This window comes from Kogia breviceps, chromosome 3 (assembly GCF_026419965.1).
Source record: "Kogia breviceps isolate mKogBre1 chromosome 3, mKogBre1 haplotype 1, whole genome shotgun sequence".
Classification (NCBI taxonomy): domain Eukaryota; kingdom Metazoa; phylum Chordata; class Mammalia; order Artiodactyla; family Physeteridae; genus Kogia; species Kogia breviceps.
In genome coordinates, this window is record NC_081312.1 from 22501178 (window position 1) to 22515450 (window position 14273).

The 14273-nt window shown below is 35.3% G+C and overlaps 1 protein-coding gene across 1 annotated transcript in view; it reads left to right on the forward strand.

Moving 5' to 3' along the window:
• CEP128 (centrosomal protein 128) overlaps window positions 1-14273 on the forward strand; it is a 445779-nt gene that overhangs the window by 388252 nt on the left and 43254 nt on the right. Inside the window, exon 21 of the mRNA XM_067030654.1 lies at window positions 556-579. Within this exon, the coding sequence (XP_066886755.1) occupies window positions 556-579 (24 nt within the window). The remainder of the gene's footprint in view (window positions 1-555; window positions 580-14273) is intronic.

The following is a 14273-nucleotide window of genomic DNA, read 5'->3' on the forward strand; positions in this document are numbered from 1 at the left end:
ATCTGGGTTCAGGATTGGCTGCATGTAACATATCTTTCTCATTTACTTTTCCTGCCTTGTTTCAATTAACAGTGTACTTATTAATTTTAATTGGTGAAGTCATTCTTATGTCTGAACTTTACTTCCTGTGAGAGCATACTTTGTGCTGTATACCTAATTGAGAGCTTGTATATGTGCTAAATTCCTTTTTTAAATCACTACTATTGTCTAGTGGTTCATATATTCAGATCTAATAGTTATATTTCACTAAATAGATAAATAAGTTTACCAATGCAAAAGTGATCAAATCTATTCCACTTAGTGACTATGTCTGAATTTATGGTATTTACTATTAAATTAAGCCTTGTAGTCCTAACACTAGTTGAGATGAGAAAAGTTATTCTTTTATGACTATTTTTCTATTGGAGAGATTATCTTGAGTAGGAGTTTTCATTTTTTACATTTTAAAAATGTTATTGTTAATAGAAGATAAATAGAAAATCTAAAAATTAAGTAAACTTGAAATGATTTTTTATAGCTTTGTTTTAATAATTATGTATTATGCTTTATTTGCAGGACCGTGTACATGAGTTAGAAACGGTAAGTTGGGGCATTTTCTTTCTCCTATCAGAATTACTGCTGTGTCCTGATGTGGATTTCAGAGCACTCCCCAAAGGAAGCAGTTCTGGAAAGCATTTCTAAATGCTTTGAATCTAAGATTCAAAGGGGAAAGTAAGCTAAACTATACCAGAAAAGTATGTAGATACAAACATTTAAAATGAAAAAAAACAAAAGAATTAAGAAAAAAAATGTGTGTATTTAAGTGGTCACTGCTCTCTCAAGACAGGTGATGCCCTTATGCACTAATTTATGGAAAACATAATTAGCTTAAATGTAATTATGCTTATTTGTTTCTGTATTTCCCAATCACTAAAAGGACTAGTTGATAAGAAACTGAGATCAATTGCTATTTATACTTTGAAGGGCAGACAGTCAACTTTTTAAAAATTTTTTTTCAATATCCAAATAATGATAAAAGCTGGTTAGCCTTTTTTTCAATAATCTTACTTGCAGGAATCTGGTATTAGGAAATCATTTTTTTAAGTGCAAATATATAAAGATTACATGCTTGTAATATTTATTGGAAAATGATATACATTTTTAAAGAAAAAAAGGGGAGATGACTTATTGTTCGGCAATAAAGTAATGGTTAGATAAAGTGTGAAATTTCCACCCAGCATGACACAATGATTTTGGAAAAGGTTTATTATATAATGTTAAATGGAAACAAATTCAAGATATAAAATTACGTGTACTTTAATGATAACGTATGATGATAGGTGTATAAAAAAAAATAGAAGCAAGCAAATCTTGTAATAGTGACTTGTTAGATAAGAATTAGGGCTGTGATATCATTCCTTTCTCTGTTTCTCAAGTTTTAAAAAACATGGTTAGATTACTTTATAAATAAACATTTTTATAATAAAAAAGCACATGAATTGAAAGAATGGTAAAATAAATTATGGTACCGCCTTACGATGAAATATTATTCAGCCATTAAAGGTCATATTTTCAAAAAGAAAATATTGACATGCTGTTATATACAGGGGGAGGTATTTAAAGCTATATGGAGAGTATGATGCAAATATTGAATATGAATATTTTGTGTTTAAAACTTTTGAAAATGCAAAATATTGAGTGACTTGGGTCTAGGGGTGATTTTTTGTTGTTGTTTTTAATGAGCAGGTGAAAAATAAGAAACTTTTAAACAATAAGGCTAATTAAGAATAAAATATTTATATTTTGAGTGTGAGGAAAGGAAAGATGCTAATAGAGAGTTATTTTGGTCCTGTGTAAGCAAGTGATTTTGATCGACAGTGTGCAGACCCTAGCTGTGAAATAATCTATTCCTTAGATTTAACCAGGCCATTGGGAAAGTACACTGACTTTCTCGGTTTCAGCATGATGATATCGTAAGTGAATAAAATGTTTAGTGTTCCTCCACATATATTTTACTTATCCTTAGAAAGTATCTTGCCAACAGTATTTGGCTTATAAATTAAATGCTCTTTTTAAAAGTATGAACCAAAACAGGAATGTTGAGTTTGAGGACCTGGGCTCAGTATACAAAATGCCAATTCAACATTTAGTAAATCGCTTGTTTCTTGATTCCTTCATCTGTAAAAATGAATATAATTAAACATATTTTATCACACTGTTGTGAAAATTAAGAGAGAAAATATATGTGAAAATATTTAGGACCAAACAAATGTTAGATTATCATTATCATTACGTGATTGCTTATTATTTCTTATTTAATCATTTTGATTATACTAGTATGTCATGCGAAGCTGAAAATTATCAATAACAATAAGAAGCCTATAACTTTTATTAGTATTTGTTGGCCTTTTTATATACATAATCTCTTTACTAACATAGTACTATGGTATAAAATCTTAAATGCCTTATTCTAAGGGTTCCTCTAAGAATAAAGGTAAAAAATAAAAAATCATCATGAGAAAAATAAAACTGGTTAAATGAACTAGGTTTTTTACAGTGGCAGTTTTCTCAAGATGGTTTTAATTTGAAATAATTATCATAAGTAAAACATCAGTAATAATGAATGAAAAATGAAAATGCTCAGTAATAATGTTAATGCTCAAATGTTATAAAATCCTTTGACTTCATATGGCATTATAAAGAGTGGATTTAATATACTTGGTAGACTATTCAGCTGGTAAAGTATTTTATAGTTCATAAAATCAAATATGCTGGAAGCAGTCTCAAGACCATTTATTAGTCTCTCACAACTTAGCACTTAAACCATAGAAAAATGCTGGTGGTCTCTCATTTGGTTTAGGTGGTATTAGGGTATGTAAGGCTTTGAATGTAGGGTATGCATCCTGGTGATACAGATCTGCAAAATTTGAAATTTCATTATTCCATTAGGAGTATTTACAATAGATTAATTTTAAAGGTTTAGTAGTTATAATACCTGAAAATAAGAAGGTCTTTTTTGTCATAATGAGCAACTTGATTTGGCTTGTCACCAATTATCTATATGCTTAGGTCACAGTTGTGTCTTTCCCTTCTCTTAATACTTCTCTCTCCTTCTTCACTAGCGGTAAGCTTCTTGGAATAGAAATTACATTTTGTTTACAAATGCATCCCCAGGGCCTGCAAAAAATTTCTAACATATAGTTGACAATCAATAAACATTTGTAGAATCAAAGAATGAATGTTGAACTGAATGTATATAATCCTCACATAGACTATTCTTAAAAATATAGGTAAACACAGTACTGATAGTTGAGGGAAAAAAGTACCCAGAAGCATATCAATTTATTCTTTTTTCCCTAGCCTTCCTGATCAGTGTTACACTTTATATGGTGTTTCACAGAAGCTCCCATGATCTTCATTAAAGTTTTGTGTGAATTCTCCTAGGAAGGAACCACCTTTGGCCAAAACATAGTAGGTTGATTCCCCAAATAAAGCTAAGTGATTACCTGAAAAAAAATCTTGGTTGAGAGCCCCAGTTCATGGGCCATGGATGGGACTCAGAGTGGTTATTTATTGGGCACTAAGGTACTACGTAGACAGTGAAGAAGAGAAAAGGAAAAGGAATTGTGATCATTTCTCTCAAGGAACTTGCACTTTAATTGAGGAGAGAAGTTGCTTACATATAAATGAATTAATGATGTAAGATAAATATGCACTGTCTACAACATGTGAATGAAACAGTGCATTTTGTAGAAGGCATTACAAAGAAACAATAATTGTAAAATAAATGAACATCATTGCAGTCTAGGTTCATCATGGAAAAGCATGGCTTTTGTAGTTTGAGGACATGATGGAGGAGATTAGTTTCCTCTCTGAAATGGGAAGAATCAGTGGTGTCAGGTAGAAAGAGCCAGAGAAGACATTCTATATTGGGGATGTAATAAAAGTTTAAAGGCAATAATGAAAAAAGAGTTAGCTAAAAGGATATTTACAAAAAAAAAATTAAGGCAAAATCATGAAATCATGACTCTCATACAAATATAAAATGAACTCATGACAGGTGAGTTTCACTCATTAATTAATCAGAATGAGCAAGATGTTACAACTCACTTAAAGGAACATTCAAAGAGCAATAGAGGACTGAAGTGAATTTAAAATAGAGGCAAAACTGGCTTCTTCCATAGTGGAGGAAGGAAATCAATTGAACCGCCCCGGACAAAATTTATTTCATGTCTATGTACAAGAATCATTTGCATAGCAATCAGTCATCTATAACTCACAGAGTTATAAATAGCTCAAAGACAATGACTGATACAGAGATCCTGTAGAATCAAAAAACCCAGAGGCGTCCGCGAGGCAAAAAACTAGTTTTTCATTGAAGATACCCAGTAAGTTTTTGTTCCATTTCAAAGGCTTTCACCACATCTTTTTTTTTTTTTTTTTTTTTTCTTATAGGCTCATTGTCTGTAAAACTTTGAGAGAGTAATAGACACTTCGGAGTTTTGAAATACAAACCAAGGAATTTAGATTTGATCTTTTATATCAGGGATACAAGTGGGTTTCTTCCTGAGTGCCAGTTCCTACTGGTCAGTACTGGCTTTGGAAACATTCTTTTGGGAAGGATTCTGGGCTGCTCTTTTGGAGAGCACTGCTGTGATTGCTTTGCATTCTCTGTTGTGTCCATTGCGAGGTTGAGAGGTGAAAGGCGGTAGCATGGCTATTTAGCCAATAAGTAGTCATTAATGGTTTTCAATCAGGGGTTGTGGCGTGGTGAATGTGGTGTGCAGGAGTACAGCTGGAGTGGTGGTGTGCAACGTGGAGTAGAGTGGTGAGAGCCTGCAAGTAGGAAGAGGGAAAGCGTATGTGGAGGTAATACAACTTTAGGACTGTGCTTGGAAAATTAGGAATTGGGACAGTTTGGTGCCAGAAAGGCAGGGTTAGAGTGATTACCCTTGTTTACAGAAAGGCACTAGTGAACTTAGTAAGTGGGAGGTCAAAGGAGAAGAGGAGATAGAGGCAGTACAGTAAGAAGTCAGGGTCATTTTAGGAAATGAAAGGGAAGGGAAGGCTGTTCAGCTTGGAGATACAAATTCTGTTTGTCATATCGCACCTCAGATCTGTCTTTATTTTCATTTCCATAAATGCCATGATAATTTAGATTCTCAATACCTTTGTATTAGTTAGAGTTAGCATGACCTCAGTTAAGAGATATCCAAAAAGAATTGTGGGTTAAGTCAGATAGAAATTAGTTTCACTCTTGTTTAACAATCCAAATATATGGTGCCCATGGCAGGTATGGTGTCAGAAACCCAGGCTTCTTTTATTATTTTGCTCTACCATCTTCAATATACTGCTTCTGCCTCCTGATCTAAGATGCCTGTCCACTCCAGCCCTTAGATTAATATTGTAACTAGACAAAAGAAAGAAAGGGAGAGAATGTATGTAACTTGCCTTTAGTGAAAACTAGAATTTGCACATATCATTTCTGTTCATTTCCATGGACCGGCATTTAGTGACATGATTATAACTAGCTTTAAGATTCAAAAAGAACCAAATAAGCCATAGACTTTTGGAAATGTCAAAGTAAACTTCTAAGCAACTCACAGGTTAAAAAATAAAAGAAAGGACATGCCCAACTCATTAGGAATTGGCATAACCTTTGAGACAAAACCAGACGGAATGTATAAATAAGGGAAATTAAGGAACGTCTCACATATTAACATGGATACAAAAATATTATACACAAAATATTAGCAAAATAAATCCTGTAAGGTATAAGAAGGAAAATTACTCATGAACACTGACAAATTACCAATTCATCAATTGAGCGTATTCCAGGAATTGAGCTGTTGTGTTTTTTTTTTTTTTTTTTTTTTTTTTTTTGTGGTACGCGGGCCTCTCACTGTTGTGGCCTCTCCCGTTGCGGAGCACAGGCTCCGGACGCGCAGGCTCAGTGGCCATGGCTCACGGGCCCAGCCGCACCGCGGCACGTGGGATCCTCCCAGACCAGGGCACAAACCCGCGTCCCCTGCATCGGCAGGCGGATTCCCAACCACTGCGCCACCAGGGAAGCCCATGAGCTGGTTTAAAATTTAAAAATCAGTCAGTGTAATTCACGATAGTGACAGATTGAGGAGAAGTAAATTTAATAAGGTCATCCCAATAGATGAATAAGAAGATTTATTCCTATGATATAATTATCATCCTCATAAACCTTTTAGACAACTAAGAATAGAAGAGAACTTCCTTAATCTGGTAAAGGTCATGTGAAAAAAAAAAAATCTCTGGCAAACCTCACCTTAGCATTTTGAAAGTCTCTCTTTAAGACCAGGAATAAGCAAAGGATGCCCCATTCTACAGTTTCTGTTAGACACTGTGTTGGTGGTATTAACCAGAGCAGTAAAACTATCATTATTTGCAAGTAATATTATTGTTTGTATAAAACGCTCTAGGAATTCATAGTTAAATTATGAAAAATAGTTTAACAAGTTTGATAGAAAACAGTATATGAAAGTCCCTTTTCCTTCTAACTCCAGCAACAATCGCTGAGAAAATGTAAAGTTACATCAATACAAAAGTAACAAAGAATACAAAGTATACAGTTCAAGCCTTTATAGAGAAGACACTCTGGAATAGTCAAGATACTTCTGAAGAAAAGGAAGTGGGGAGAGTTTTCCTAACATACATATAACCTTATTAAAGCTATTGAAATTGAGATAACATAGTCTTGACACAGGAATATATAAATAGGTTCATGTAATCAAACAGAGAATCCAGAAACAAATATTGTAATAGAAACTTGATGTCTGACATACCTGGCGTCACATATCAGAGGAGTAAGGATGGACTTTTTTTTTTTTTTTGGGCTACGCGGGCCTCTCACTGTTGTGGCCTCTCCCATTGCGGAGCACAGGCTCCGGACGCGCAGGCTCAGCGGCCATGGCTCACGGGCCCAGCCACTCCGCGGCACGTGGGATCCTCCTGGACCGGGGCACGAACCTGTGTCCCCTGCATCAGCAGGCGGATTCTCAACCACTGCGCCACCAGGGAAGCCCCAGGATGGACTTTTTAATAGAGGGTATGAAAAAAATGAAATTGAACCCCTATCTCAGATGCAAAAGTGGGTGAAAGCCTAAGTGTGAATGATGAAACCATAAGGCTTTAAAACAAAATATAGTTTAGTATCATCATGACCTTGGGACTTTGGAGGATTTCTAGGGGTGAGGGGAGGGGCACTGAAAACATAGGTCATAAAGGAAATGACTGATTGGACCACATCAGTATTAAGAACTTCCATAAATCAAAAGACAACATAAAAAGAATGAAAAGAAAAGGCACACTTGGAACACATTTGTAGCAGAAGATATAACTGACTAGCAGTTTGTATCCAAATCAGTTTGTATCCAAATCTTATTGCCAACAAAGCAATTAGAAAAAGATAAACAATGCAGATTTAAAAAAAAAAAAGGAAAAGAAAAAAGAAAAAGGATAAAAGGCATAAGCAGGCATTTCAGTTGAAGAAGAAACATGTAATAATATATTCAGCTTCATTCATAATCAGGGAAATGATTACTAAAACCACAAAAATTGTCATTTTCTTTATATATATGTTTTATGTACTCATTTGTATGTATGACACATTTTACCAAAAAGCAAAGGGAATTGAAACATGTTAGCAGCACTTTTTTTTTTTTTTTTAATTTAACAACAAAATGATTACTGCTGTCCCTGACAGTAAGGTTCAAAGAGAACTGGTGAGGTACAGCACAGTCTTCCAGTAGTGTACCTCCAGGAGTACACAGAGATCTTCCAAGGGTCAGTCAAGACACAAGTAGGTTTAAGAGAATCCATTTTTATATCCTCAGCTACTACCTGCACATTCTCTTAAAATAGCTCTGCTTGAAGAGGCCCCTCTTACTTTTCATAATCAGCCTCCTCCGACTTTGCAGAAGAAAGGCCTCCTTCTCACCCATCCAGGGTCCCATGATGGCAGATTCCCCCAGGCACTTCAGGGTGCCAAACAAGGGGCAGTTTATGATTTGGGTGCCTTCATGTCCTCCTTTAATCAGGTCACTAAGGTAAGGCTTCTTGTCCTTCTTAGTCATCCATATATTTTTGATAAGAACAGAGGGTTGTATTAGATATATGGGGTGTTGAGAATGGGTTGTTCTGAAGTCGACATGTATTGTTGATGGATGTCGAGGAGGCGTAAAGACAGTTCTATTTAATGACCTCACCTCTTCCACCACCTACTATAATCGGAGAATGTATAGCTCCAGAAAACAAAGGTAAAATGTGTTGGAAAGAAATCATTGAAAGCTGCAGTGTCTTATTTCATCCAGGTGACAAACTCTGGTCCGGCTCCATGCCTTATCTATTTATCTGTCTTAGAATTATGATTCAAAAGTGAGATGGTTGTCACGAGGACACGTCAACACATTATATAGAATTGAAAAATGAAGTCAGACTTTTTTCTGCCAGAAAGTACTGCTGATTTGGCTGATTGGTTTGACAATGAGGACTGGCTTTGCCAGTCTGTAGCTCTAAGTTTTGGATGCAGATACATTTAATGCTGAGATAAAATAAATACATTAAAATTTTATACTGTTAGAATGGTATTGAAATTGATAAGATTTTTATTTTTTGCATGTGTTAAGTTCAATGAAATATCTCTAAGTGAAAAAAGAACAGTTGTAGTCATTTAAGTCTTGGTGAGTAAAGCCTTTTGGGTTTACCTTCCAGAAATGGAAAGTGAATGACTTTAATAACTACATTACAATCCTTTGGCAAGTCAAGTGGTTTCTAATTCTTTGCTTTCAACAAAATTGAAAGAGGACCTAATCGAGCTGGTAGATCATTTAAATTAATTTTTGATGACAGATCACTGTGTAATCTTTGCTATAAAACTAGGAAGGCATTCAAGAAATTGAGTGACATTGTTATAACAGAACTAATTTCATTCTCATGTACTTTTTTATGTGAACAAGACTTCTCAGTGTGTAAATCTATAGAAGCAAAAAATAGAAATAGAAATGGAACCCTGTCTTATTGAAACAAAATTAGCATTTACCCATGGATACATGAGCTAATTGAGTACAGGAGAAGAGGAAGCTATATCCATCCCAGCAAGAGATATACATTTGGAAGCCTTGAGGGTTTTTGACATTTCACATTTAATTTTTTCTCAAAAATTTTAATATACCTAATATTAATTATATGATAATTCAATCCATAATAATGTTTAACACTTAGAGCGTTGTGGTCACAGAGAGTTTTAAAAATCAGTTCTTCTCTCTGTATATGTATACATTTTTGTTACAGAGAAGGATGAAATATGATAGGATAACCAATAAATAGGCCTGCAAGCATAAGTATATTTTATATTAGGATAGAAATTGGTGAGGGAAAACATTTGAAATAAATTCAAAGGGAAAAGGAATCATATAAAATCTGTCTTTTAAAGAGGATGGTATTTAGTTATTTGGGAAGTAGATAAAATGGTGGTAACAAATTAACGAGATTTAAAGTTCACTGGATAAGTTTATATGAGTAATATAAAAGTTTTATTTGAAAATGACAATATTTACTACATTCCAGAATTTTCATCCTTTGCAACTACCTAAACTTATGATGAAAACATTCCGACAACTTAAAAATGTGTGTATGGAAGGGGGGAGAGTGAGGGTGATACACAGTTTAAAAATTATTTAGGGAGGATGTAATCAAAATTTTGAAAAGTGTTGACTGAGAGCAAATGTGTAACTGTGTAGTTGCAATTTGTCAGTGTTTAATCAACTTCTCAAACCAAAGTTGCTTAAAACAATCTAAGCTTCCTGTATTTTTAGGATATACTTACAGACATAACATAATTTACAGGATAAATCCTAACCTGCAGCGATATGGAGAGAAAAACATGCACAAATTTGCCTATCTGAGAAAAATTACAAGACACAGGAAAACTGTTAGAAATATGATTTCTATTTGTAAAAAACTGCTAGAGGCTTAAGCACATCTCTAAAGGATTCATTCAGCTAATATTAGTGGTACCAGACTTGAAGTATGCATACCAGTTGATCTTCAAGATCTTGACATCCACGAGTACAGGAGTATGCCAGTATGTCTCTGGAAATTACTAGGTGATGCTGTGTATTCTGATTCCACCTGTCTACTGTTGGACAATGATTGTTGGGAATTTACTTTCAACTTCCTCCCCTTCCCACTATGGATCTAACACGAATTGTGCTTCACCCTACTACGTGTGCAAGCCAGTCTACAGGCACATAAGTTGTTGAAGGAGGACCATTATTCTTTGTTAGGACACCAGAATCTGCTCTGGGGCACTTAGGAGTATATGGACCCAATAGTGTTAATGTATTTAACTAAAGTGTCCTGGTTTAGCTGAGGAAATAACTGACTTGAGTATGTAAATGTGGCCAAATAACAGTTAATTATCTGCAGTGCCTCTTCTAAGTATTTGTAAGAATCTTGAAGCTGGGTAAAACTTGCCTTTATCTCTTTATAAAGCCAGAACTTGCTGTTTCAAAACCAAAGATCAAGCCAGGTTCATTTTTGGCCTTGCCAAGGCTATAAGCCTCTCATTGAAGTTGCCTGAAAGGTTCAGTCAAATTGGCTTTACACCAAATAAAACGCAGTGTGCTCTGTACGGTTTTGACCCAGAATCAGGTGAATCTCAGCAGTTTTGGCTGAGCTGCATTGTAAAATTTTGGATTTGTTCGAACTTGACACTTCCTGGGAACCCATTCAAACTGAAACCGGAAAAAGGTTTTGCACAAACCCTGTCCTAGCCCGTTCTGCCAAGTTTCCCACTGCTCTAATGTTAGTCTACCTTCTGTATATTCGCATCGAGGGCAAACGGAAATATCCTCATGAATCTCTCATGAGGGATCTTGGTTAAAACAATCTAGACATTCTCCTTTCGCCACCTTGTCCCAAAATACAGAGTCTGTATTCTGTGTTAGTCAGTATTAAAATGTGTATATTTTCCAATAATGGGGTCATCTTCAAAGGGTTAAATTGCAAAAACATGACTGTGCGTATGTTAAAATGAAGAAAATGGTGTTGAAACCAGTGGGCTGTTTATACAGAGTTGCAGCCTTGTGGCAAAAGGTGATGACCAACTTAAAAGTGTAAGACTTCCTTCAGCCTGCAAAGATCGTTTCTCACAGCGCTGTCAGATTTTTCATAAATGCGGTGACATAGGGAAAGTATCATTGAGAAATTACATAATGAATGCAGCTTCACCAGCAGATGAATTTAGTATCATTGAACTCCTTAGTGTTTGGAGGTCAGTCTGACAGCTTCATAGTTGATGCTGATAAGTAGTCAGACTGCCTTGCTTGATAATGTGTTTTATAGTCCTGTTCCAAACACTATCAATAACAGTGCATTCTATGGGTAAAAAGCGCTTGTTTTGTATTGTGAAGATAATATGAGTGTATATATTACAAAACACTTTCTGAAGTATCTTTCTGAAAAATATAATACATATAAGACATGCTTTCTGTTCTCTTTAAGAGAGCATATCTGGGTGAAATCTCAGAGGAATAATGTATTACATATTTTTAAGATCCTAATCTAACTATAAAATGAAATATTGGTATTACACCCTTAATATATAGTTGGTGGGAGTAGTGTCTGTTACACACATTTTGAAGTAGCCTTTACATAGAAAGCTAATTTGGGAATTTTTCATTTTGTGCACCTAATTTTAACCACTGCATACAGGTTTCAGCTGAAAATTATTATATGCCTAGTTTTAAATGATGGAAATTGATCTAGTGCAACAGTATCCGATTCAGAGTCAGAAATGGTGGGTTCTGGTCATATCCTCCCCGATAACCAGGCACATGACTCTGGGCACATTGTTTAACCTCTCTACATTTCAGTTTTTTAATTTCTTTTTTAATGATTGTGCTGGACTGGGTCATATTTTAAAAGTCTTTTACTTAGTAGACTCTAATCTAGGAGGAATTTTAAAAAAAATTATCTTCATTAAAAAATTTCCACCCTATGAATAGTTGCTTTCAAACAGTTTACTCTGATCTAATCATGTAATTGTATACAACAGATACTTGTTGAATCCCTGCCATATCTCGACAGTGTCCTCGGGCATATAGCAGACTGGGTCCCTGCTGCCGTAGATCTCACATTTTAGGTGATGTTACAAATGGAAGGACTCTTAGAGACCCTTGTCGAAACCCCTCACCCTATAAATAAGAAGTCTGGAGGACAGAGGAATTTATGAATAGCCAAATATGGCAAATGGAGGCCTAGAATTCAATTGTCCTGATTAGTGACTCCGTGTTCTTTCCGTTCCACATACTCCACTTGTGAATGTTGAGAGTAATGAAGACATGAGTAAGGAATGCTTTATAAGTAAGTACCTAGTGAATGATACTAAGTGAAGAGGAAGAAAATTACCAACGAGATCCCATATTTACCTTGAGCAGGGCAAGAAGTAGAGTCATAAACAGGACACTGAATTCTTGAATCATATTTAGAATTGTCAAAATATGCCCTCGACCTATTGGTACATGGAGTTTAATAAAGCAACTTTGATCTAGTTTTCTTCCTTGTGAATATTGAAGAAGAGTGTTGGCGTGCCCCTTGGTTGCATTACTAGTTGTGTCTTGAGCTTGCTCAGTGATATTAAATGCCTCAGTCGATCTTTTTTTAATTATATACTCTAATTCCACTTACACAACTGTTTATAAAGTTTGTTTAGGGCTTTTAACAAACTTTGATCTCAGATGAAAGGCCGGAGAGAGTATACTGTCACTATTAGCACTATTAATATAAATATCCAAAGTGGTCTTGTGTTAATTATTTAACATTAGTGAACGATTTTATCCTATCATTGCCCCCAAATACATTATACTTGAACATCAAACAGTGAAAGGCCATCAAAGTAGCCCTTCCCTCATTATCGTCTTTAGGCTCTGTTCTTAATTATTTCGCATAGTTCGTGCTCTATAAATGATTTTCTGGAGCTTCTTCAATGTTTTTCTCTACTAGCATCTCACTCTCTACCTATGTCCATAGCAAAGGCCAATAGAACACATCCTGACTTGTTTGTTTCATTGTCATCAGACATTAGCCAGATAGTCTAAAGCATATTAAATATAGACTCGCTGACTTAAAGCACCTAGATTCTGTGAAGTACTCCCTTTATATCTTGTCAGAGAACGTACTGTTTTCAGCTTTTATCCCTATCATTTCTAACTCAGAACTTGTTTTGCTTTGTAATACCCCAGAACTCCACATTAGACATTAGTTTTTCCTTGAAGAAGTGTGTATTTGTTCCCAGACATGAAGGAGTTGACTGAGAGGGTAAGGCAAAAGCCAAGTGATCTCCACATTTCTTAGAGAATGATTAGGATTTGGTGCCCTGAGAGTTCGAAGACCTGGTTGTGAGTCCTGGCTCTTTCACATGGATAACTCACTTAACCCCTCTGATCCTAATTTCTATTATCTGTGAAATGGGCCCATTACTTGTCCTATTTGTGTCACAGATTTGCTGAGAAGATCAAACGAGGTAATGGATGGAAAGTCCTTTTCTAATTTAAAACAAATATTCCTCCCTTATGTGTGCACTGCCTTACCCTGTCACAGGAGCAGTACGTGGACTAGAGAGATTTGGCTCACTAATCAGGACATTTGCATTCTGGTCCTAGTTTTGTCACACTGGTTATGAGTCTTGGCACTCTATGTTATATACATTTTACCTCCAAAATTCAATTTAATTTTTTCAAATTTAGGGTCTGAGAAATTTAGATTTACAGTTCTTATTTAATAATGCTACTAATTTTAGTTCAACACCTTCCTGCCTCCAGATTCAGTTGACCTGGGATAGGACCCAGTAGTTTCTAAAGTTCCTCAGATGATTCTAACGTTGCAGTCATGGGTGGGAATCACTGATTTGAGCCATCTTCTTTGTGGCCTTTAAGAATGTGCCTTTACAGTCCATCCCCTAGAGCCTGGTGTTACTCTGCCTTCATGTCTGTTGGATGTAGTCCTATTAATTTCCACTGAGTTAATTTCATGCCTTTTCTACTGATGCCATCATGTATTCTGTGCCTACAACATATCATTTCCAATCTACCAACACAACAGTCATAAGATTCTTTCTCAAACATTATTTTTTTTAAAATTTCCAGGAATCTAGTGTGCTTACTTGTAGCTTCTTGCTAAAATTTAACCTTGTTGGGCCTAACTTCAAGGGCAAATTTACCCAGTCATGAGCTCACCAAATGATTAATTCTCTGATTTTAATA